This window comes from Xenopus laevis, chromosome 9_10L (genome assembly GCF_017654675.1).
Source record: "Xenopus laevis strain J_2021 chromosome 9_10L, Xenopus_laevis_v10.1, whole genome shotgun sequence".
Taxonomy (NCBI): domain Eukaryota; kingdom Metazoa; phylum Chordata; class Amphibia; order Anura; family Pipidae; genus Xenopus; species Xenopus laevis.
The window spans coordinates 5,200,792-5,225,667 of record NC_054387.1 but is presented as its reverse complement, the minus strand read 5'-3'; the positions used below and the strand labels follow the sequence as shown (position 1 = coordinate 5,225,667).

At 44.2% G+C, this 24,876-nt stretch overlaps 3 protein-coding genes across 5 annotated transcripts in view; 2 read left to right on the top strand and 1 right to left on the bottom strand.

Moving 5' to 3' along the window:
• Positions 1-1,660: 1,660 nt before the first annotated feature.
• Positions 1,661-8,373, top strand: asb16.L (ankyrin repeat and SOCS box containing 16 L homeolog). The gene is made up of 5 exons (XM_018234816.2): positions 1,661-2,656; positions 3,108-3,375; positions 6,979-7,471; positions 7,732-7,845; positions 7,927-8,373. Exons 1-5 carry the CDS (start codon positions 2,299-2,301, stop codon positions 8,110-8,112), a joined length of 1,419 nt encoding a protein of 472 aa, XP_018090305.1. The 5' UTR covers positions 1,661-2,298; the 3' UTR covers positions 8,113-8,373.
• Positions 8,374-11,802: 3,429 nt separating this feature from the next.
• On the top strand, positions 11,803-15,830 carry tmub2.L (transmembrane and ubiquitin-like domain containing 2 L homeolog). The gene is made up of 3 exons (XM_018234815.2): positions 11,803-11,948; positions 12,651-13,261; positions 14,174-15,830. The coding sequence occupies exons 2-3, from the start codon at positions 12,654-12,656 to the stop codon at positions 14,535-14,537; spliced, it is 972 nt and encodes a 323-aa protein (XP_018090304.1). The 5' UTR covers positions 11,803-11,948; positions 12,651-12,653; the 3' UTR covers positions 14,538-15,830.
• Positions 15,831-17,658: 1,828 nt separating this feature from the next.
• Positions 17,659-24,876, bottom strand: part of atxn7l3.L (ataxin 7-like 3 L homeolog) — an 11,177-nt gene continuing 3,959 nt past the window's right edge. For 2 of the 3 annotated variants that reach the window (XM_018234811.2, XM_018234812.2), the window contains exons 5-13: positions 24,471-24,589; positions 24,233-24,255; positions 23,215-23,260; positions 23,032-23,063; positions 21,170-21,238; positions 20,613-20,656; positions 20,175-20,246; positions 19,555-19,688; positions 17,659-19,326 (exon numbers count right to left, since the gene is read on the bottom strand). In XM_018234811.2, coding sequence (XP_018090300.1) covers positions 19,184-19,326; positions 19,555-19,688; positions 20,175-20,246; positions 20,613-20,656; positions 21,170-21,238; positions 23,032-23,063; positions 23,215-23,260; positions 24,233-24,255; positions 24,471-24,589 — 682 coding nt within the window. In that variant the 3' untranslated portion in view covers positions 17,659-19,183. The remainder of the gene's footprint in view (positions 19,327-19,554; positions 19,689-20,174; positions 20,247-20,612; positions 20,657-21,169; positions 21,239-23,031; positions 23,064-23,214; positions 23,261-24,232; positions 24,256-24,470; positions 24,590-24,876) is intronic. The other variant, XM_018234813.2, reaches the window with a different exon arrangement.

The following is a 24,876-nucleotide window of genomic DNA, read 5'->3' as shown; positions in this document are numbered from 1 at the left end:
TGTGTTGGACAGCCTACAGCAGATATGCAATATTAAAGCAGAATGAAAGGCGGTATTTACTTGGGGATGCCAAAATTAGGCACCCTAAGTGATTGTATATACTTACCTCACACCCCAGGCCGGTGCCCATATCCGGAGAAAACTGCACCGGTCTGGAGTTCTTCCAACGAGCACCACGGAGCAATCAGCTTCCTTCTTCTTCTTTCTTCAAATTTCCTGGAGCAGACGCATGCTCAGTAGAACGAAATAGCGACTTCTTCATTAAAGTTCGGCTTTTCTCACTTCTGCGCATGTGCACCCATGCGAAGAAAGAAGAAGGAAGCCGATCACTCTGTGGTGCTCAACGGAAGAACCACCAGATCAGTGTAGTTTTCTCCTGCTAGGGGCACTGGCCCGGGGTGTCAGGTAAGTATATACAATAACTTGGGGGTGGCTTACTTTTTGGCACTCCCAAGTAAATACCGCTTTGTAAAATAAAGCTTTGTGTTAAACTTTAGGTGGGTCGCCCCTGTAGCCATTGTTGTGCTTTATCCAAGAAGGGGATTAACTTTGTTATAAAATGTCCATGCTGCAGAGTTATGTACTGTATAGATGTCCCATTGGGCACTGCAGCTATTCTTATAAAGAGACAACGTCAACCTTATGTGTTAGAGCCCAGGCAGCACCATAGTGCCAATTCATGGACTATTCTGTTTTTGTTTTGCTTCATTTCCCTGTTGGTTCAGAGTGAGGTCCCCAAACTTATGGATCTGGGCCTGAAGGACCTGGGGTTCTCCAGAGAAGATTTTTGTTCCCCATGTAGAGCACTTGCCTTAAGGCTAATGTCACAGTTGCCAGGCAGATTATAGAGCAGGAAAGTAATAAAGAGTTTTGATTGGTGGATGTGTGTGGACACTGATAAAGCTAAGAGCAGTAATAAGCAAAGAAGATCGGTAAAGGGCTTGAAATTGTAGTGTGCAAGATACGTACACTCTGTCTGATGTAGTGTGAAGATTCCTGTAAAAGGTTATCATGGACATTAGAAGAACAAACAAAAACTGCTATTTAACAGCAGAAATCTAACAAGACTGACTGTGTATATTTGGTGTCAATTTCAGTTTCTGTAAATTGAAGTTAAAATAAATACGTTTCCAGAAAACAAAACACGACGTTCCCTGAGATGCAACGATGGGCTGAGAACTGGGGCCCTCCTGGTGTAAGTCACTTGTATAGAGACACATCAGCTCAATACACCCACGTGGAACTTGCTCTGATATTATCAATGGGAATTAGAGGGGTGGTTATGTAGTAGTATGTTATAGAACGGACAATTCTAAGAAACTTTGCAATTGGTCTTCATTCATAATTTTTTTTTTCTTTTTTTTTATAGTTTTTGAATTATTTACCATCTTTTTTTGACTCTTTCCAGCTTTCACCGTCCCCATCTAAAAGCAAATGTAAGCCTACAAATGTATTGTTATTGCTACTTGTTATTATTCCTCTTTTTATTCAGGGCCCTCTCCATATTCAAATCAATGCATGGTTGCTAGGGTAATTTGGATCCTAGCAACCAGATGACTGACATTGCAAACTGGAGAGCTGCTGACTAAAAAGCTAAATTACTCAAAAACCACAAATAATAAAAAATGAAAGCAAATTGCAATTTTTCTCAGAATATCCCTCTCTACATTGTACTAACAGTTATTATAAAGATGAACAACCCCTTTAGTACATCCTTGAATAACTCCCTTCAACTGGTTTCTGCTCTTGACGGGAGTTGGATGCTGCAGGTCAACTGGCATGAGTTGGGAGGGGAAGGTGTTTTCAAGGGATAATTGTGCCTCTGGGGCAGGTTCTAGTGCTAAGAAGCAGCCAGTGGTGGGTAGAAGCCATTGTGAGCATGGGCACTTGTACTGCCAATCAAAATGTCCCATAGCATAGTAAGTTGGGTTGAAAAAAGACACACGTCCATCAAGTTCAACCTTTTAACTATTTTAACCTGCCTAATTGTGAGTTGATCCAGAGGAAGGGGAAAACCCAATTTGAAGCCTCTCCAATTTGCCTCGAAGGGGAAAATAATGTCTATAATCTATAAAAACAAGGACAAGCTACATGTATATACTACCCTGTGACATGGAGAAATTGTAGCTCAGCTGTGTTATACGACATTGAAAAGCAACACAGGGGCCTGCAAGGTACAGGCCTCCCCATAATTCCATCAGCAGGAACATGACACTGCAAAAATATGCTTACCCTGAGAAGGATCAGTGTGGGCCAGGTTATAAATAGGACACAGTTCTCTAGCCCAGACGCATAGTGATGCCACTGCTGATCCGACGGGGTGAAAACATCAAAATCCCTCATAAAATGGCTGGAGAAATGTTCCCCTTTACACCCAGCACCCTGCGAGCCCTGCAGAGACAGAGGGAGCAACTGGAGAGCGAAGATCGAAGGAGAGCGTTGAGCATCGAACTCTTGTCCCGTAGAGCTTTGACTTCCAGCCCAGCAGTGCGACCCCCTGTGACCCGTAGGCACCGCTTCTGTAGGGACGCCGCCATCCATAATGCTTTGTACACCGGAGACGTGGAGAGGCTGAAAGGGATATTTAAAGAGAACGGCTCAGCCGATGTCATGGTGGAGACCATCAGCGAAGAGTTACAGTGGTGTCCAGAGATGGGTAAGATGAAAACAACCTGACCTCTCTGTTTCCAGGTTCTGGGATATGATATTAATATTTCCCATGACCAATTGTCTCTGGAAAAATATTGAATGCCGTGTTTATAGGAGGGCGATCAGAATGAGATCAAACAAGGAGGTCTGATGACCCAGTCACCCCAGAACTGTTCCTCCTAAACGTTGGGTATAGGGTGGCCCTGTTTCATTAGTAAGCATGTGATCTCCTCATAACCAATATATGATTTATAACGAGAGGGCAGATGGATCCATGTCTTTCTCATAGTTTTTCTTTGTATATTACTGTTAGCTTCCTAGACAAATGATTTGGCACCAGATCGTAAGTGTTGCCACCTACTTGCGCAACTCCCTGGTTGATGGCACGAAGGAGAATATTGGAGACATATAATAATTACAGTAGCTTCAGCACTCAAAATGATTGTATTTATTGGCAGGCCTTTGGTCTCTGATCCCTAAAAAATCCCACACTTCTCCGCTGAGGATCACCGCCGGGCGCGGCTATGGGGAGTGCGTGCGCTTTCTGGTGAGCCGAGGGGCGGAGCCTAACTCTTCCGTGGGAGGTCGAGGTCCACTGCATGACGCTTGTGAGGGTCACCATGCTGAGTGCACCCAACTTCTCCTGAGTCGGGGAGCCGAAGCCAATCTACTAAGTGAGGATGGACAAGCTCCTCTCCACCTGTGTAGCACACCTGAGACCTTAGAGTAGGTACCAAGGGACAATGGAGCATGAGTTCTCTTAGTAAGTAGGGGTGAAGCCAGAAACACATGGGCTTCATCCAAATTTTGGGTTAGGAGTGCTTCCTGGTGCTGGTGGACTCTTGGACTCTTCTTTTTCTTAAAGGGGAACTATCATGAAAATGAAAATTTAATATAAGCTTCATCATACTGAAATAAGAAACTTTGTAAATACAATCAAATAATATTCTGCATTGTTTCTAAAATCAAGTTTATCTTCACTATCCCTCTCTCAGCATCTGTTTCTCTTCATTCTCTCTTCATGCAGCATGAATTTTCTGTGACCCAGAACACTCGCGAAAAGCTAAAATCACACTTTTATTGATAGTTTATTTAAAATCATAGCGCGCACAAAAGATACATGCTTGACGCGTTTCCACCTGAACATTTAAAAGGCTTAAAGAACACACCTCCTAAAAACATTAACCCTTTGAAGCTCTACATGTTCTCTCTTGGAGGGTTTGTATTATTCAATTAAATCTATATTCAATATAAGAAGAATTAATGCTCGTCAATTTATCAATCAATTAGTACCATCTCATTACAATCTTACAATTACAATATAGTATTTCGTGGACTCCAAAAAGGCGGAGAAGCTCGAAAAATATTAGTAATGTACAACTAGAACTATATAAATATTCAGTAGTAAAGAGTAAGTATTAAGTAACAGGCTTTAAATAGACATATAAATATAAGTTATTCAATATTCAGGACAAGCATTGATCAGCGTGCAAATCAATAGGTACTTAATATTTGCCTGTAGGGATCATTGTTCAATACATAAAAAGAGATTCAAAAATCATTCATTAGAAAAAAGTTCATTGGAAAAATCCATTCAAAAAGATCGTATTAGAAAAATGTCATTGGAAAAAAATCATCAGAAAGATATTATATACATCAGAATCAGAATCACTCGCCTGTCATATCAAATTAAGTTCATCGGATAAAGTCTTTCCCCTGAAACATCGAAAGAAACATGTCACGATTTAGACCTCCATATGTTTCTATCGTTTTAAGTTGATCCATCCGGTAAACTTCTAATTTCGAAAGTGTTTTTATCTTTATCACCCCCGGCTGTCGATGATCTGAAATGTAAGATGTGAAACTTTGGCATGTTGCTCAATTATGTGTTTTGCAATCACAGACTTGTCTCCTCTTTCAGCTGCTGATAGATGTTCCAAAAATCTGACACCCGCACAACGTGTGGTTTTCCCCTTATTGAACCCCAGATAAATGACCCATCGTGACTTAAGCTCCCCATAGACGCGACGATTCTTCTTGCCGAACGACCGGTTTTAGGGAAGCCCGACCAATCCTTCGAAAATTATCTTGTGGTTAGTGGGATTCGAACGATCGTACATCTTACGACTTTTCGGCCGACATCTGTCAGGAAATTGATCGGCCAGGTTAAAAAATCTGTGTCGGTCCCAGTGCAATGTATCTATGTCTGCAGGGCCAAGCAGGCAGCTCCCCTTTGTTTTCCTGGTAAATTGGTCTTTTTAGTTGATGATCAATTCGTACGATCGTTCCGAGAAAATCGTGGTCTCGCGATGAGGATCGGATCTTTTAAAAATCTCAACATCTATGGCCAGCTTTACAATTGAAATACTGTTTCATAGTGGAATTTGTATAGGTGCTCGCAAAAGTACTAGAGTCATTTAAAACTGTGCATGCTTTACATCTGCTTCGGCCACACTTGTAAGTACCTTTGTATCTCAGCCAGGTTGGGTCTCTACCCTTTTTCTTGGATTCGTATAGACTTGGGGACAGCCAGGATGCTAAAGCTTTGCGGTAAACGAAGGATGGATTCCGATTCAGAGAATCTTTTAGGACAGGATCTTATAACAGGATACCCCAATGTCTACGAACACTACGCTGTATATGATAAGTGTCCCTACTGTAAACCGTAAAGTCAATCTCTGGTCTTGTTCTGGTACTACCTTTTTGCACTTATTATTATGCCTCAGTAGGTCGGACCTATTCTTAGAGGCCGCTCTGTCATAGGCTGCTTTAATATTCTTGGGATCATATCCACATTCTAAAAATCTGTCCCAAAGCTCCATTGCCTTCTCCTGAAAAGTGTCCCAACTGGACCATATTCGGTGCCGTCTCAGGAACTGGCCTACTGGGATACCTTTGAGGCACGATCCAGGATGAACACTCTGAGCATGTAGCAGAGTGTTCCGTTTAATCGGTTTATGCTACAGTGTAGTGCTAATCGTGTTCTGATTTACTGGAAAAAACAATATCCAAAAAAGTTATGGAAGTTTCATGTGTATCATACGTGAATTGTATGCCCTGTACAGCCTGGTTGCAAAAATCAACAAAGGAATGCAAGGATTGACCATCCCAAATTCCTATACAATCGTCGATATATCGACGAATAATATGTTTACGGTAAGGGTTTGTTTCCCCAAAGACGTGGCACCTTTCCCACCAACCCATGAACTCTTCGTGCAGCAGTTGGGTGTCAGATATTCATTGACAGTTAGGGGCAAATTCATCAAGGGTCGAATATCGAGGGTTAATTAACACTCGATATTCGACTGGGAATGAAAATCCTTCGAATATCGAAGTCGAAGGATTTTGCGCAAAAATTTCGATCGAAGGATTTTAATCCAACGATCGAAGGATTATCCTTCGACCAAAAAAATTTAGCCAAGCCTATGGGGACCTTCCCCATAGGCTAACATTGGGTTCGGTAGCTTTTAGGTGGCGAACTAGGGGGTCGAAGTTTTTTCGACTATCGAATGGTCGAATAGTTGAACGATTTTTAGTTTGAATCCTTCGATTTGAAGTCGTAGTCGAAGGTCGAAGTAGCCAAAAAAAACACTTCGAAATTCGAAGTTTTTTTACTTCAAATCCTTCATTCGAGCTTGGTGAATGGGCCCCTTAGATCCAATATATCTTATAGGGGGGCTCCTTTCCTAGCAGATGAATTAGAGCTCACTCAAATAACTAATTCCAGTACAAAGCAAATCTAACAAAATAACTGCCTTTTGCACAAATTCTGCATGTAGAGAGACATGATGTCTGGTGATTTTAATAGAGTGAGCTCTATACATCTAAACAATAAACTGTCAATAAATATCTGACACCCAAAGCATGAAGAGAAACAGATGCTGAGAGAGGAATAGTGAAGATGAACTTGATTATTTTAGAAACAGTACAGAATATTTAATTGATTGAATTTAGAAAAGTTTCTTATTTCAGAATGCGGAAGCTTATATTAATTTTCATTTTCACGATAGTTCCCCTTTAACAAGGGGAATCAGGAGGCCAAAATAATGTTCCCGTGGCCCAGGGCTCAGTATTGCTTCCCTACATGCATTATTTGTTGTGTTCCCCTCCTTATTATAAAATGATTGCATGCTGTAGGGCGAGAATGTATTTTTGAGGCCACGTTCATTTTAGCTTGATGGGCACCAACAACCAGGAGCCATTGCATCTATAACTCGACTCCACCACTGCCTGATACACCAGTGTTTCATATAAGACTATAACGTAAATAATAAACAATATTGCAGATTATTTGTCCAGTTTCCAGTACCTCCCCCTCTCTTGTTTCAGATGTGCAAAGCTGCTTCTGGACTACGGTGCACTTGTCAACCTTGCCGGCCGCTATACCCGTGCTACACCCTTACACGTGGCATCTGGACGTGGCCTGGAAGAACATGTTGCCTTATACCTGAGCCTCGGAGCTGACCCTTCTGCCCGTAACCGTGAAGGCGAGACCCCTCTGAATGCAGCCTGCGCTGCTTGTGATAACCCGCAACACTTTGGCCGCTATTACAGGGTGGTGGATATGCTCTTGAAGTCTGGTGGTAACCCCAACACCCCGGGGAAGAAAGGCCACGGTCCTTTGCACAATGCCAGTTCTAACTGCCACTTGAGGTTGGCAAAGCTGTTGCTGGATCACGGAGCAGCAGTTAATGTGAAGAACAGTGCTGGGTATTCTCCTCTGGACTGCGCTCTGCAAGTGTGCGATGATTATCCCAACTGCCAGCCCCATCTGTTGGTCCAAACATTGCTCAACTATGGAGCTGTCCCTTCTGATCCCAAGGTGAGTTTGTGGACAACCGGTGGCCCTACTGCTAGACCCATTCACTGTGGGGTTCAAATCCATCGACATAGTTCATACCCATGAAACATCATTGCTCTAGAGAAGATCAATGTGGACCAATCGGTCATTAGAGAAAAGTTTCTCAAGGAAGGCGACTGGCACATCCAACCAGATACTCTGAATAATGGCAACTCCATTTAACTCACAGTATAGATATAGAACATAAGTTTACGTGTTTGAAATGTTTTTTTTCTCCCTAGATGTGGAGGTTCTGTGCAGCCTCCCCGAAAACCTTTGAGACCCTTCTCGATGCCTATGACCATATTCCCACAGGGGATTCCTGGGTAGAATCTGTGCCCGCAGTAACTTGGGAGGTAATGCATTCAGTCCAGAATAACATACCGTTAACTCGTTCTAAAGTCCTTTGATTTTTTTACTTAAAATGTTTTCTACAGGAGCATCGGCCCTTCTATGAGTCGGTACTGCAGGCGGCAAACCAACCCCGATCCCTGTTGCACCTGGCAAGATACGCAGTGAGGCGATTATATGATGGGCAGTGCCAGCGGGCAACCTCACATCTGGGCTTACCTCCTGCACTCAGTGCATATGTACTCCTCCAACCTGAGGGGGTCATTCACTAACCTGAAACAGAAAGAGCGCCATCAAGTGGTCAAGCATTTTTCTGCTTCAGACTGAAATAACTGGGAGGGGTTGGGTCTATTATCTGAGATGGGATGGTGCTTCTTTTTTTTTATTTTTTTTTTTTCTTCTTTTTCCGGCTCATGCTTTTTCTGCTGATATTACTGAAAAGTAGGGATGCATCGAATACAGAATTCGATTCGGGATTCAGACTTTTTCAGCATGATTCGGATTCGGCCCAATCCTTCTGTCCGGCCGAATCCGAATTTTAATTTGCATATACAAATTATGGGCGGGTAGGGAAATCGCATGACTTTTTGTCACAAAACAAGGAAGTAAAAAAAGTTTGCCCCTTCCCACCCCTAATTTGCATATGCTATTAGGATTCAGGTTCGGTAATCGGGCGAATCTTTCCTGAAGGATTAGGGGGTTTGGCCGAATCCAAAATAGTGGATTTGGTGCATCCCTACTGAAAAGCTTATATATATATAGATATATAGATATATATTTATATATATTTACACATGCATATTTTTTTTAAAGGAGAACCAAACCCTTAATTATAAAAAAAACCCTCCCCCCCACACCATCTACCATCACGGACACCATCTTCCAGCTCGTTGGGTCTTCTTCTGGTGATTTGGCAATTTCTATCAATTTCGGCTCATGCACAGTTGTCAAAAACCCGAAGGGTGCTCCAACTGCGTATGCGCCGATACGTCACTTACTTCCCGAAAAGGACTGAAGAGAAGAAGATGGCGCCCGTGAGCTCCGCTGAATCTGCAAAGAGAGGTAAGTAAAGAGTTAGGGGCATTTATCAAAGGTAACCCCTAGGCTGGGGGGAAGCAGGGAGTGGGTCTATGTAGCGTAGTGGTTTTTATAATTAAGGGTTTGGTTCTCCTTTAAGGGGGAATTGTGCTCATATGGGTGTAGGTGAAATGTACATCATTGTTTGCAATTTGATATAAAGGAACAGCTTCTGTCCATTACAAACTTTGCCCTTTGGTTGTCTCATTACCTTTATCTTATATAAAGTCCATCGGCCCTGGTTCTGTACTGTATATTCACCCGCATCCTCTTTCCTTCCAATAACCCAGGGGTGGTTCACCTTTCAGTTAACTTTTAGGGCCAGATTTATCAAGGGTCCAATTTCGAATTACAAAAAACTTCTAAATTCGACCATCGACTTAAAAAGCTTCGAATATCGAATATCTGCAAATTTGGCAATCCTGCGGTCGAATAAAAATCGAGCGATTCTAAAGATTTTAGCGTACGATCAAAGGATTTTTATTCGATGTGTAAAGACTTGTAGAAGGTCCCCATAGGTTAACATAGCACTTCGGCAGGTTTCATTTGGCGAAGTATTGAAGTTGAAGTTTTTTTTAAAGAGACAGTACTTCGATTGTCGAATATTCGAACTATTTTTACTTCAAATCGAATTCGAAGTCGTAGTATCCTATTCGATGGTCGAAGTATCCAAAAAATCACTTTCGAATTTTTTTACTTCGAAAATTCCCTCGAATTCACTTCGACGCTTGACAAATCTACCCCTAAAAGTTAACTTCAAGGTGAACCGCTGCTTTAATATTATACGTGGATTCAATGAATTACAATATACCAAGTCGTTAATTCTATATTCCCCGTTTTACGTAAACCTGCCTTTCCTTCTGTGTTTAGCCATCACCAATAAAGGACAAGCAGCCAAACAGGTGAATCCAGATAGGAGTTTAGTGTCGGGAAATGACATGAGCGTTAAAGGGTGTATTGAGAAGGGTGGTTGAAACCGACCTCACACACATTTAAATCAAACGAATAAGAGATTTATTGTTAGAACAAAAGCTGAGGGACTCCCCACACACTGGCTCAGCAGCGATTCCAATGTAAACGGCACTTTCCAGTCCAGGCACACGTCACCTGACCACCCCCATACCACCCAACCGTCCCGTTTTTCATGGGACAGTCCCGATTTTAACAGCTCAGCCCGCACTCCTGGATTGTTGCTGAAATGTCCTGACTTTCTCTTTGATCTCCTGCACTGAACAGCCAGGAAAAAGGTACAAAGTTTCTAAAACTCAATTGGCTTTTGGCAGAGAACTCAGACTATGTGGCCGGTGCACTTAGATACTTTTGTAAGATAAGCAAAGAAACAATTGTAACTATTAAGGGCAGTAACGTAACTAGAGGGGGGGGACGTGCAGCCGGGCCCCCCTACGTACGCCCGGAATCAGCCTGGATCTCCGCTGGAGTCAGTGGCGCACGAGCTGCCGGGGGGCCCTGAGGGGGTGTGGGCCCTGGCCCAATTGCACCCCCTGCTCCCCCGGTAGTTACGCCACTGATTAAGGGTGGTGGCAGATGGGAAGATTAATTGCCCAGAGACAAATCTCATCGACCTCAGGCAACTAATCTGCCCAAAATGCCTTCCCGTCGGCAAGAATGTGAATTGCCAGCGGGGTGGCATTCAGGTGACTTCGGGCGACTTCGGAAAAAACAAAGCAATTCGAATGACTTCCTGTTGACGATTCACATTCTTGCCGGTGGGAAGGCATTTCGGGGAGATTAGTGGAGGTTTGTCGCTGGGCAACTAATCTCCCCGAATATTCACGTGTGCCACTAGCAGGGGTTGCCACCTTTTCAGAAATGTTTTACTGGCCAGTGGTGGGGACGGGAACAAAAAGGGCGTCCTGTGACCTAAAGGGGCGGAGATGCAGGGGCCGGGCCACAAAAGGGGGTGGAGTCACATCGCAGGTGGCCAGAAGACGGAGAAAAGTTAGAGGGGTTAAGTTTTAGTATGATGTAGAGAGGGATATTCTGAGACAATTTGCAATTGGTTTTCATTTTTTATTATTTGTGCTTTTTGTGCTTTTTATGCTTTTTATTCAGCAGCTCTCCAGTTTGCAATGTCAGCCGTCTGGTTGCTAGGGTCCAAATTACCTTAGCAACCATGCACTGATTTGAATGAGAATATGAAATATTAATAGGGGAGGGACGGAACAAAAAGAGGAGTAACAAAAAGTAGCAATAACTATAGATTTGTAGCTTTACAGAGCATTTGTTTTTAGATGGGGGTCAGTGACCCCCTTTTGAAAGTTAGAAAGAGTCAGGAGAAAAAGGCAAATAATTCATAAACTATAAAAAAGTAAATAATGAAGACCAATGGAAAAGTTGCTTAGAATCGGCCATTCTTTAACATACTAACAGTTAACCTGAAGGTAAGTTTCCAGCCGAGGGCCAAGGGGATTATTATTACATTTGTAATAGCAGCCTCGGCCTTGGCAGGTGTTTTACCGGTTAGACTAGTAATATACTGGCCCGGTGGCAACCCCACTTAAAGGGCAATTCACCTTCATTAGCAAAACTGTCATATCACATAAAAACCACAGAATTGTTTTCAAACTTGATACATTTTGTAAAATTGTAATTAGGGGGCGTGGTCACAAAAATCCTGCTCTGCCAAATCTTTGTATCCCTTTATTTTATTTCCTGGTTTGTTCATATTTTCTGCACTTCTAACTCCTGACACAATGTAGCAGAAAGCAGCTCATTCACACAACTGCCACAGAGAACTGACTGGTTTAAAGACAATAGATCTTTTTTTGGGTGGAGTTCCCCTTTAACTGGAATGTCCCATTATCCCTTCTTCCCCTAGTCCCCTGGTCCCTATTCCCTCATCCACTCCATTCACTAGCAACGGCAAAACGCTTCCGGCTTCCTATTTCCGGCCAAGGAAAGTGACGTCGATTGATCACGCCTCCCCTGGGCGCGCAGCTGGTGACGCAATCCTTGCCAGATACGGGTGGGCCCAGGTGAACTCGGCTTTGGGCGAAGAGGGATCCGGCCGGTAAGTGACACGTTCTTGACGTCACGTCATATTCAGCCTCGTTCTGTCAGATAGAAGCCGTGACATCATCTCACCCGAGCCTTCCATTGTAATTGGTGTCGTGGACTGGCCGCTGTTTCTATGTGACAGGAACACTGAGCCCTAGTCTGACTGAATGTGTCTGCTCGCTGTTGGCTGTTCTTTATGCGATTTAGTTGCAGCTGACAGGAAATTCCATCGGTTCCAGTGTCTGTGCTGTTCTATAATGAGAGGCTTGTCTCAGTCAGTGTGGGGCTGCTCTCCTATTGGCTGGAAGGCCTGACAGGAGACATTTGGGGCCCCAACTAATAAAGGAGCCACTTTGGGGCCCCAACTATTAAAGGAGCCACTTTGGGACCCAAGGCTGATGCCCATGTCTCTGTAGTGTCAGGTATTGGGACTCTGAAGGCTAATTTGTCTTTTATTGTTCAATGTAATACAGAGGGGCCCCCAATGAAACGTGTCAGGGGCCCCAGTGGATTTATGTTGGGGCCCTTTCAGACAGGAGGCTTCTTGTGTGTGTGGTTTCATGCCCTGCAGCCCTCCTGCCGCTGTTCAATAACAACAACCCAGGGCCGTTACATATCGTTTGCCCAGTGTGCTCACAGCCGTTACATATGAGATATAGGAAGGACCAGGAGGGAAATTCACCCCCTTTCATGTAAAATCATGTCTTTCCTCTAGGAAATGGGCATGGAGTCGCCCCCGCCAACCATGATCGAGGGCCTCGGAGATGAAGTGACAGTGGCAGTCGGTCTGTTCACCCTACTCCTGGCCATCATGTTGGCATGGCTTTCTACCTACGTCGCTGAGGGAACTGACCCCCTTTTAGGAAGCTTAATGCCGGCCGGGCGCAGGGACCCTCTCCTGGTACTCAGTAATCCGGTACCTGCCAATCCCGAACCACAGCGGCCCGTGGAAGCCCAAGCTGAGAAACCAGAAGAAGGAGAGCAGGATCCTGGCGGAGAGCAGGAGGCTGGCAGTGAAAGTGCTAACCTGGACCAGATGCTGGATATTCAGGGGGTGCCCAAGCGCAGCCAGGCTGTGGGGTCCCTGGGAGAGGAGGAGGGCACAGAGCGGGATGTGGCACAGGAGGAGGATAAACAGGCAGAGAAGCCTCTAGTTGTGGGTAGGAAGATAGAGCAAGAAGAGACTAAGCCACTTGCAAAAGAAGAGGTGAATCAGGAGCAGACTCAGCCTGAAGAAGGACTCATGACAGTCAGGCTGAAGTTCCTGAATGAAACAGAGGAGGTGGCTATGGTCAGGCCTAACGACACCATCGGGATGTTAAAAAGGTGAGATGTGGGGGGCAGACGAGGGAATGCGCCATTACAGATAACGGATAGAAGTTACAGCTAAGGTGGCAGAGCAGCTTATTGGCCCATGTAGGAGACCCATCAGGTTGGAAAATCCCACTGAGCTAGGGCCGTATTCACACATTGATACAGTCCTCGTTCATTGTGTGTCTATGGTCTGCTCATTGGCCCAGTGTGTGGGTGGCCAAATCGGGCTGAGCATTATTCAGCACATACGGCCAGTTTAAGGCTTATCACTGTGTATCCGGTCAGGCTAAGCCCCCCCCCCCTGTGGAATTTTGGCCTAGTAAGCAAAGCTAATTGTGTAACCAGTTGAACAACAACTTCGAGCCTGACAGCAGGCACATGTCAGGTGTATTCAGCAATAGCTGCAGGTGACACACACACACCTAAAGCTTCCAGCCTCCTATCAAACACTTCCTTTCATTATTTTATAGGGATGCACCGAATCCAGGATTCTGCCTTTTTCAGCAGGATTTGGATTCGCCCGAATCCTTCTGCCTGGCCGAACCGAATCCTAATATGCAAATTAGGGTGGGTAGGGAAATTGTGTGCCTTTTTGTCACAAAACAAGGAAGTATAAAGTTTTCCCCTTAACACCCCTAATTTGTATATGCAAATTCGGATTGGGTTTGGCCTGAATCCAAAATATAACTGTAGTAGGCATTGCAAGTCATTGGCCATAGGTTTTATTTATATAGACTCTTAGGTCTGCTCCATTGGTGGATTTGTAACAACTTGACTTGGTTATCATGCTTTGGTAGTAGGGATGAGCCAATTATTTTTACTGTATCTAACAACTCCCTTGTTCTCTCTCTCTTTCTCTCCTGCATTTCTTCATCTTATTCTTCTGCCTTCTGTAACTCATGTGACCCCACCCTGGTGCAACAGCAAACACTTCCCCGGCCAAGAGCAACAAATGAAGCTGATTTTCCAGGGACAGCTCCTCCGCGACTCTTCGCAGACCCTGTGCTCGCTTCATATCACAGACAACTGTGTTATCCACTGCCACCGCTCTCAAGCCACCACCCCAGCCTCCTCTTCAAGCCCAGAGTCCGGAGGCAGCTCCCAAGAGCACACCGGCCTCACGCCCCCTATTGGGAACCTGATGATCCCTGTCTTTGTGGTCATGTTAGCATTAATCTGGTACTTCCGAATCAATTACCGCCAGTTCTTTACTGCGCCTGCAACTGTCTCATTGGTCGGAGTTACTGTATTTTTCAGTTTTTTGGTCTTTGGCATGTACGGACGATAAGAGACGGAGAAGCATGAGCTATAAGGGAAGGGTTGTGGATGCCGAAACATAGGTCTGGTGTATTGCTGAAAAAGATGTATGCTGCTTCAGCTAACCAATAATTTGTGGTCTTATATCGCAGGGTTCTCTGACACTGATTTGGATAAACTAATCCTATGATCAACCCGTACCCCCCCCCCCCCACAGAAATTTAGATTGAATAAATAGAGATGGTTTCTCAATAAGAATCCTGTTTGCACAGTATGTTCCAGAGATTATCAGAGCACCCACGGCAGGATTTATTAAGCATTTTAGCCAAACTGGCTAAAAACGGATAGGTTAGAGATCACGAAATAGTTTATGACCTGACTGAAGATCAGCATCAATTACCCAACAGCCACCGCAGAGATTGTCAGGGAATCCTATAATCGACATAATTCTGTATTTTGGTATCGCTTTTGAGAATATAACATGCCTTAATTTCATGGCAAGCTGATTTCGGGGGGTTCTAATAAATATAAAGAGAGTGTAGATATCCAAGTGCAGATGTACAGCACGTTCGACCGTTAAAAAATGTTTGATTGTAGGAGAGCACGGAATCTTGTCTGGGTGCACCAAAGCCGTTTAAGTGACGGGGGCGGGTGGGTTTAAAGTGTAAAATGTTGTGTCCAGTTATGTCTAAAATGGACTTCTTCCATTCGGTACTAAGGGATCCATCGGCCACGACCAAAGCTCAGTGCTAGGGATGAGAAAAACTGACACATTTCGCTTTTCCGTAAAAAGTTGAGAAACCAGTATACCCGTTGGGAGGCTACGGAAGTCACTAAGCATGGACAGAAACGAGGAACCAAATGGGCCTGGTCATACACAGGTTTAGGCAGGGGATATTCCGATGGGTTGGGATTGTACTGACTCATCCAGGAACTATATGCGAAGGAGTTCATCTAGACGCGGGGATGGCAGTTGCGTCAGTCTTGATGCAGGCCCATCTGATGCGTCATCCCTACTCAGCATTAGCCTTGGCATTGCCATCCAAAGAGGCTACTAGAATGGAAGACTTGCCCCTTGCCTCTACGTTTGCACAATAGAAAAAGAGACGTTTGCCCAGCAATGCTTTCTTGGCGAAGCATCGGGATCTGTATATCTTGCAGACTTTTCCACAGGGTTGTATAATTGCTGCATCCTTTGGGCTGAACATTGTCGTCGACTATTCTGGTTTGAAAAGGAGAAGTTTATCCCTGCCCTCGGGATGACTCTCCGTATCCAATAGTATCTGTGTTTCAAAAGGAAATAAAAGCTTTTACTGTCCTCTAAGGGGGATCTACAGTGTGGGTGTTTCTAAATGAATAAAGTAATCTTGCTTCTCGGTGAACCGGACTTCTGATTCACAAGCCTGATTGTAACAGCAAAACAGATGCGAGCAACAGCTTCCAGCTGAGGATGCTGGGAAAAGTTGCTGGCAGCTGGGCGTCGTAAGATTTCTAAAGCAGACGTGGAAGGTTTAAATGGGTTTTACTTGTTAAGATGGGTGCTAAATTGCATCGCTGCCATTATCCGCAATAACTGACTTGCTTTCAGCAAAAATGTAAAGCTGGTGGCTGATTGGTCTCTACGGATAAACGCTCTGGTGTGCTGTGTTAATAGATCAGCCCCAGTACATTATTTATGACGTACAGGAAAAGGATAAAAAAAAAAACATGCAAACTATCAGGTTGTTTTTGCACTTTTGAACCTTGCCCTGCACTTTGCACTAAGGGAGCAGAAAGACCTGCTCTTCCCCCATGAAAATAGCATTTCCAGTGATGAGGGGTGGGTAGCGAGAGGCATGAAGGCACCCCCACATCCGCATAACTCAGATGTGCGAATTAGGGCATCTATAAAGAGACCCTTGCTATTCTGCCTCTTTCCATCCTCCAAATGAAAATATTAACTGGTTGTCAGGGTCACTGCCCCCCCCCAGAAACAAAAAATATCTACTGTGCGACTTCATTTTTATCGCTCCTTATCTTTTTCAGGCTCTCTGCTATTTATCTGACATTGGGATTTCACCAGCCAAAGCTTTTTGGTTGCTATGGTAATTTAATCAGTTTAAATTCCAAGTCCATACAAGAAATGTAAATAGAAAGGGAAGGGCAAGCCTGTTTACTGTTGCCTAATCCACCAACCTTTACCTGATTCTGCTACTGAACGCTGGCTCAGACAAGATCACTGTATGGATTGGCTCTAAGGCCTACAATCGGATCATAGTGTTGGGGCCAAGGGAAACTTGTTGGGGGAAGGGCTGCACCCCAATTGAGATCTGGTCAAACGTCAGCCTGATAAGGGCAGGCCAGGCTGTAAGGTGGCCATAGACGTAGCGCCAAACAAGCAGATCTCTCCCCGATATGCCCACATTGAATTGGGCGATATCGAGCTGATCTGATCGTGGCCCTAGGGCCCAACAATTGGATCATAATGCAGTCGATACGGGTGGTCGGATCGTGGGACATCATAAACGCACAGATGCAACAGGATTTTAACATCTGGCCAACTTTCGGTCAGATATCGATCAGGAAAGCCCGTCAGATGGCCGCACACACTGGCCAATAAGCTGCTGTGTATGGGGGCCAATTACAGATTTCAACACAAGCCCAGAATCTGCTCCCCCGCTCTGCCTGCACCCAGAACCATCGTCTCCGCTCGAGTGCAGACGTGGTGGATTTTGGCACCAAAATGAAACATTTTTTGGCCAGATTTATCAAATGTCGAATTTCAAATTTATGTGAATTGAAAAATAATAAAACTTGAATGTCAGGAAGGCAATTAACATATTCAAATGGTTCAACAGACCTCTGCCATTGACTTGTAAATTAACTCAGCAGGTTTTACGTGGCGTATATTCGAATTAGAACGGTTTGCATGGCCGAGATGTGATAAAGCTTACATTCGAATTGGGGGATCAAAATTCGATGTGTGAATTTTGACACACAAAAAAATAAAAAATTTTAAATTTACTATTCGACCCTTAATAAATCTGCCCTGTGCACAGAGAAGCGGGGGCAGATTTTCTGCTTGCAGAGAATCCACATGGTCTGGCCCTAGGTTTAGGGAGGGCCACATCCATGGGCCGATGAGGGTTGAAAGAAACGAAACCACAAGCAGGTTCCTTACCAGCACAGGCTTTATTCCACACACAATGTACAGATGCATATTGGCAATTTTTTTAAAGATTTTATTCCCCTATATCAAGAAGGAAAAGGACACGTTAGTGAAGACCCTGATTATAACATTCCAAATCAGTTTACACAGTTCATAATGCGAGGACGCAGGGCCAGCCCTGTTAGGGAGTAAAGTGACCAGAGGAAAGTGGGAGCCCTGTCCAGAACAACCTTTGATCCGATAGGAATTGTATTTATTTTTTTGGTCACTAGCCTCCTCCATGGGATTCACCCAGACATGAGTTCACTGGCTACAATATTGTGTCCGGGCCTGCTTGTCTCCATGAAACATTTACTAAAAGGGCACAGTCGTTCGGTCACTTTGCTCCTATTTTTTTTTTTAAAAAGGACCAGCAACATCAAAAAGAAAAAGCTTTAAAACCATATGATTCTGGGCCATGTAATAAAAAAAAAAAATGCCGGGCGTGTCCAATCCTGAAACTCCCTTTGTTGAGGGACTATGAGAATTTGAGTTGAAACAGGTCCTGATCAGACACCCTACAGTCCATGATGCTTTCCCACAGCAACCCCCCTAGAAAAATCACAGGCACAAACAAAAATGGCAGCTGCCAAAGTCTCCAGGATCCTGAATGGCCAGATCCGCATGAATTCCATCATTTTAGCAAAGACCTCCCACAAAATCAAAACATACCTTATTAAGAAAATCAAAATTCATGATACAAAAACAAAATCAGGACTGTTGCAGATTTCATTACAGATACTGGACAGACAGGATTATTTGAATATATATACAAAGGCTTTTTCCCTTTTTGGTGTTTCTGGCTCTTTAAAAAAAAAAAAAATCATCACCCTAAGGTCCGATAGGATTTATCTTTTGCCTCGTTCTGTAAGATTAAGTACATCTGTGCCTGATGAAGATGAAATACCAAGTATGAATTTGTTAAACGTGCAACATCTGTTGATCCATTTGCTGCCGAAGGTACTGCAGGCGACCTGCACCCATATGTTGTGCAACAGAAAGGAAACCAGAAGCAGCGCACATCATGCCTATGTTCATGTTACTGAGAAGGGGTCCTGCAACTTCCTGGTGGCTCGTTTATCAGAGTCCCATTTTCAGGAAGTGAACACCTCAGTTCTGTCGAAAAAGTCGTCTCCAGATGGCAATATCCATTGTCAGTAGAGGAAGCAGCACCCTCTTGACACAGTAGAGGACATCATAAGATCATATATATTTATAGAAAATATGCTCTTTGTACCCGGCACAGTCAAGTAGGACAGAAAGAGACAGTAAATACGGCAAAACTGGGTCCAGTATTGCGGAAAGGAATAAACCGCATCGGGCGAGGTATATTTTGGATCCTCTTTTTAATCGTAGTTCTTACCAGACCTGATAACATTCACATTCAAGGGTTTATTATTTAGGCCCATTTTTTGTCTCCACCGGATATATAAATATATCGGTAAACAGGCACCGGGTCCGACATACAAGCGCGGCTTGGTCCACTGTGTTCAGTTGTGGTCGCTGTACAATCCTGGTGTCAGAGGGGCAGGAGGTTTCGGTTTCTTCTTCTTGCTCGTGCCGCCCCCACTGGCCAGGCTGACGTGACTCGGCTTCTTTTTCTTAGGTTTGCGAGTGTCGGAGTTATTTGTACCTGGGGCAGCGGAGGGTACAGGGGGAGAGGAAGGAAAAGCACACACATGAGCAGAGGCGAATACACATTGAAAGCATGATGGCGGGTTAAAACAGAAACAGTATCGATGACATGGGCCTTACAGGTGGGTGCAGGAGCTTTATATTGCTCATTTATAACACGGACCACAAATAATTATAGTTGCAATAATTACAACATATCCTCCCCCCTGCCTCGTGGGTCTCTTACTGGCTTTGGAGGACGCAGAATCAGAAGGAGAAATGTCAGAGGATCCGTCCCACTGAAGCCGACTCATCAGCACTTGTCCCTCCACCACATCAAAGCTGTCGTTGTCCAAACTGCCGTCAGCCTCGGGAAGAGAGCTGGTAGGGAGGCAGGGGAGAGCACCATCTGCTTAGAAACAGGTTGTGTGTTCCTTGCCCTGTGCAGTCCTATAGGTACGGGCTAGGAGCAAGCTGGCTCCAGTTTCATGAAGGGGAAAAGGCTGCTAAACATAAAGGATCCGAAATGGAGAAGGATGAAGGACCCTCATTCAGTCCAGTCCTAGTGATTCTATGCCGGAGGGAACTCTACTCTAGAACGGTCATCTTGAATCAAGGAAGGACCCTCATTCAGTCCAGTCCTAGTGATTCTATGCTGGAGGGAACTCTACTCTACAACGGTCATCTTGAATCAAGGAAGGACCCTCATTCAGTCCAGTCCTAGTGATTCTATGCCGGAGGGAACTCTACAACGGTCATCTTGAATCAAGGAAGTGTCCCTGCCCAGTACAGTCCTATGAAGGGATTATACTGCTACGCTTCCTGTTGTCCGTGCTCATAATAGAAATAAATAATGTTGTCACTTACGCAGAGGAGCCCAGCAGATAGACCCTCACTGATCGGCGCTGGTCATCGGTGTGCTGGGGGCAACGATGTGACCTGGGGGAAAACAGTGAGCGGTTAGAACCTCCAGATGAGGATATACATAGTAAGTTAGGTTGAAAAAAAAGTTCAACCTTTTAACTCTTTTTTTAACCTGCCTAACTGACAGTTGATCCAGAGGAAGGCAATAAACCCAATCTGAAGTCTCTCCAATTTGCTCAGAGGAGAAAAAATTCCTTCCTGAATCCAAAATGGCAATGGGACCAGTCCCTGGATCAACTTGTACTATGAGCTATCTCCCATATCCCTGCATTCCCTCACTTGCTAAACACCATCCGACCCCTTCTTGGATGGCTTTGGTTCATGAGCAGAACTCAGCGGTAGCAATAGAATATACCCCCCACCATCTCTGGGAAGACTGACCTGGTACACATCTTCTTAGTGTGCTCCGATATAACCCCGCATTGCTGGGGAAAGAGTAGAACAGGTGAAACATAAACAGCATTCCCATTGGATGCCACTGAACTGTAAGTCCTATAATGTACAGCTATATCTGATATACACCTTGTAAACAAAGGCACAGAGTGATACTCTCCCCTTTCCGGCAGCATCTGAACATATCCCTAATGCCAAGTTCTAGCCACTCTACATACCAAAAACTATGTCAGCCCTCCCCCCTTGGTTCCATTAACACATTGATGCACTAATTAAATTGAACTAGAAAGTTGCTTAACTAGATGTTATTGGGCCCCACAGCGAATTTGTTTTAGGGCCTCCCCAACATATCTGGAGGTTGTCCTTTTTTACCAATATTTGTGGAAACTGTTCATTATTAGGGCCTCATGGGACCCCCTATACCTCTGGGGAACCCCCTGCAGCCACAGGGTCTGCTTCCTCTGTAGTTATGCCCCTGGGACTAGAACGTCTCTGATTTCTAGTATTCAAGTTACATTGTTGTTCTGCGGCTGCAGGATCCTTACCGTGGTTAGAAGTGTCTGAAGCTCATCTGGGCCAAGGTTTTCATAACTAATCCCTGAACTGTTATTATACTGAAAAGGGAAAGAAACGTTAGCAGCAGTGCAGACAGGGGCAACACATATCATATACATATATAGAGTCATTAAACACATATACTTTATGCAAACTGGTGCCGGCACTGGTTTCTCTTTGCACATGACTTGGGGCAGCTGGGAAATTGACAATATGTCTAACCCCATGTCAGATTTCAAAATTGAAAATAAAAAATCTGTTTGCTCTTTTGAGAAATGGATTTCAGTGCAGAATCCTGCTGGAGTAGCACTATTAACTGATTCATTTTGAAAAATAATTTTTTCCCATGACAAATATTCCGTTAAAATTTTCGGACGTTTTTCACCATTTTTTCCCCAAACAGGAATTATTCAGGAAAATGTATTGATAAATAACAGGAAATAACCCGTGTGGATTTGGTCGGAGTAAATTTCAGAAAATAATGAACCGGGTTTTGATAAATAACCCCCTCAGTGTTCTTTCTGATGTGGATAGTGCCAGAACTAAGTATTTTTGTAATGGGATTATAACACAGCAGGACGCCAGTGAGAAGTGATAAGGAAGCTTGTAGCCAATTGCCCAGAGACACAGTGGAGTTTGGGCAAGGTTTAGCTTAAGGTGGCCATAGATGCAAAGATCTGCTCGTTTGGCAACATCGCCAAACGAGCGGATCTTTCCCCGATATGCCATTAACAAACATGGCTATATCGGGTGTAACCTGATTGTTCGGCCGCATGGCCGAACGATCCGATTACGATGTGCCCTGGGTTCCGGCGGGATCGGTCGGGTCAAAATCAAACCTGACCAAACGACCGATCTCCGCCGGACGAAAGATGTCGGCACACGCCATACACGATCCGAAAATCGTACGAATCCTCTATTCGTACGATAGGATCTGTGTGTCTATGGCCAACTTCAGTGTCGCTTGAGGCTGTTTCGCCAGAGAAGTGGCCAGGATGCCATTGCCGATATTAAAGGAGAAGGAAAGGCTAAAAGTAAGTGAGCTTTATCAGAAAGGTCTATATAAATACACCAGTAAACCCTCAAAGTAATGCTGCTCCGAGTCCTCTGTCAATAGAAACAGCACATTTCTTTCCTTCTATTGTGTACTCATGGGCTTCTGTATCAGACTTCCTGTTTTCAGCTTAAACCTCCAGGGCTAGGGCTTGAGCATGCTCAGTTTGCTCCTCTCTCCTCCTCCCTGCTGTAATCTGAGCCCAGAACTATGAGTGCGCAGGGAGAGACTCAGGCAGGAAGTGATGTCACACCAAGCTAATATGGCAGCTGCTATCCTAAAGAAACAGTTTCTAGAGCTGTTTACTCAGGTATGGTAAAGCAGTCTGCAGAATATAGTGCTATAGCTTGCACTATTGTGGCTAATCTATTGGCAATAAACTGCTTTGGTAGTTATCCTTCTCCTTTAATGATGTTTTTTCAGGCCAAATCCACCTGTACCAGTGATGTCTGGCAGTTTTCAGGCACTGGGCTACAGTAATGAAGGTTGTTTAAAACATAGGACAACATGTCTGCGATTTACTGAAATCTGTGTCGAACCTGTAGCGCTACTCAGTCTGCTACTAACAGGCCGAATAGTTTTACCACTAGGAGTACCACCAATAGCCTTCTTCTATTTTACCATGCTCCCAAATTAGAATATTTTATAATAATAATAATAATACTACAAGCAACCAGTATAGAATGTCTCTATCTGAAATGGATCTGAAGGGTCCAAAAATAGGGGTGAAAAAGAAAAGGGGCAAGACCCAGTCTCTTCCCTCCTTCGGCTCTTCTATAGCCACAGCAAGTGCCTTACCTTCAGTTGGTCAGAGTTCATGGAGAGATCTCCTGTAAAAGATAGAATGCAACATGGCGTCAGAAAACCTTCAACATAAAGACCGAACGCAACATCCAACCATATTTACACACAGGACAGGAGTTGTGGGAACAGCCGACCCCTTGTTTGTAAACTGGAGCGAAGTTGTCCAGTATCACTCACCGTTTTTGTGTTTTAGGGGCTTTGACCTGCGAGGTGAATTTGGGTTCTGAAACAGAATGTAAAGTACGTAATTACCAAGAACATACAATGCACACGAATAACAGAGGGGAGCATCAGCTCAGTATGTTCAGAGTGGGAAATGAACGTTTTCACGGCAGCTTATTGGCCCACCGAAGGGGTTTCCCGATCGATATCTGGCCAAAAGTCGGACATGGGCAGGGCAAAAAAAAAAAAAAACAGTTGAATCGCGGACTTCACCTGTTGATGCGGTCCCGCGATTTAACCGCCCATATTCCTTTCATTGTGATCCGATCGTTGGGCCCCAGGGCCCACGATCGGATCAGCCCAAAATTGCCCACCTTAAAGTGGGCATATCGGGGAGAGATCTGCTAGTTTGCCCATCTCTCTGTGTATGACCACCTTTGCAGAGCATTTGCTTGTAGATGGGGTCAGTGACCCCCACTTGAAAGCTGGAAAAGGTCAGAAGATAAAGGCCAGTTGAAAAGTTGCTTAGAATTGGCTATTCTTTAACATACAAAAGGTAACTTAAAGGTGAACCATCCCTTTAAATCGAATTCTCTTCTATTTGTCTAGTCATTGAAGCAAAACCTCCCGCGCATTGTTCCATGTTGAAGTGATGGATCCTGAGACTCAAAGTCCCCTCCTCTTTCCATGGTGGGATTCTCTCGAAATAAGCGCCTCTTCAAATCCCAGGACATGGAACAAGGTGATGGAGGGGTGGAATGACTCTGCCAGCCTAATGGGGTGCCGGCAAATTGAGTCCAAGAATCTAGGGGAGGGTTGGCAAGCGCTGATGCAGCTAAGGTGAACCTTTTAAGTACCAATAATTATTATTATTTTAAGAAATTTCTAATAAAATACAAACTAAACTAGTCACAATATTATAATGTGGATAGTGTGCAAGACAATGAACCCTTTAAATAACGAAGGAATGGAAGGGCCAGAGACGGTGCGGGTGAATAAAGCCCATTCCATTAACAGATGTAAAATGACTTACCTTCTCGGATTTTCTCTTCTTTGCTAAAAGTGCAGGAGAGACAAGTAGGAAAGAGAGGGGAGGGAAAAAGATGGGGTAGAGAAACAACGGGGGAACCAGAGATAAAAGCAAATAAAGAGGAGCCATAATGAAAAGAAATAGGAAGAAGAGGAGAGATAAGAGGAAAAGGTTTAGTCCTGATGGAACAATCACAAAACAGTAACCAAGCAGGAATTTAGGCTCATCGCAGATTAGTTACCTCCAGACGCATTAAACGCACCTTTCTTCTCCGATCCGTAGGACCAATCATTATCATTAACATCGTCGTTATCTTCCTGGTCACTCTCAGACTTGTTTGTGTTGTTACTGCTTGCGATTCTGGTGAAAGGATAACAAGTACTTATGCCTGTGCCGATTCTGAGACTGGACCCTCTATAGGGCACGGGAGGTATTTAGATGCAGAAGGAATAATATGGTGGACCTGGTTCCTTTTATTTAGGAATAACTGGAGACTACCTGCAGTAGATACCAACGCTATACTTAAAGGCCCATCAGACGGCAGCACATACAAGGAAACTGTAATTGCAGCGCGTGTAAGTCAAGGAAATGAAGAGAAAAATGAATAAACAGATACACACAGAACATATATAAATGGCCGCCATGAT

Excerpts from the sequence above, each read along its gene's own strand:
- asb16.L (XM_018234816.2), top strand. The coding sequence starts at position 2,299 with ATGCCACTGCTGATCCGACGGGGTGAAAACATCAAAATCCCTCATAAA. Across the intron at positions 2,657-3,107 it reads ACAGTGGTGTCCAGAGATGG|GCCTTTGGTCTCTGATCCCT; the intron begins GTAAGATGAAAA and ends ATTTATTGGCAG. Across the intron at positions 3,376-6,978 it reads AGCACACCTGAGACCTTAGA|ATGTGCAAAGCTGCTTCTGG; the intron begins GTAGGTACCAAG and ends CTCTTGTTTCAG.
- tmub2.L (XM_018234815.2), top strand. The coding sequence starts at position 12,654 with ATGGGCATGGAGTCGCCCCCGCCAACCATGATCGAGGGCCTCGGAGAT. Across the intron at positions 13,262-14,173 it reads ACCATCGGGATGTTAAAAAG|CAAACACTTCCCCGGCCAAG; the intron begins GTGAGATGTGGG and ends CTGGTGCAACAG.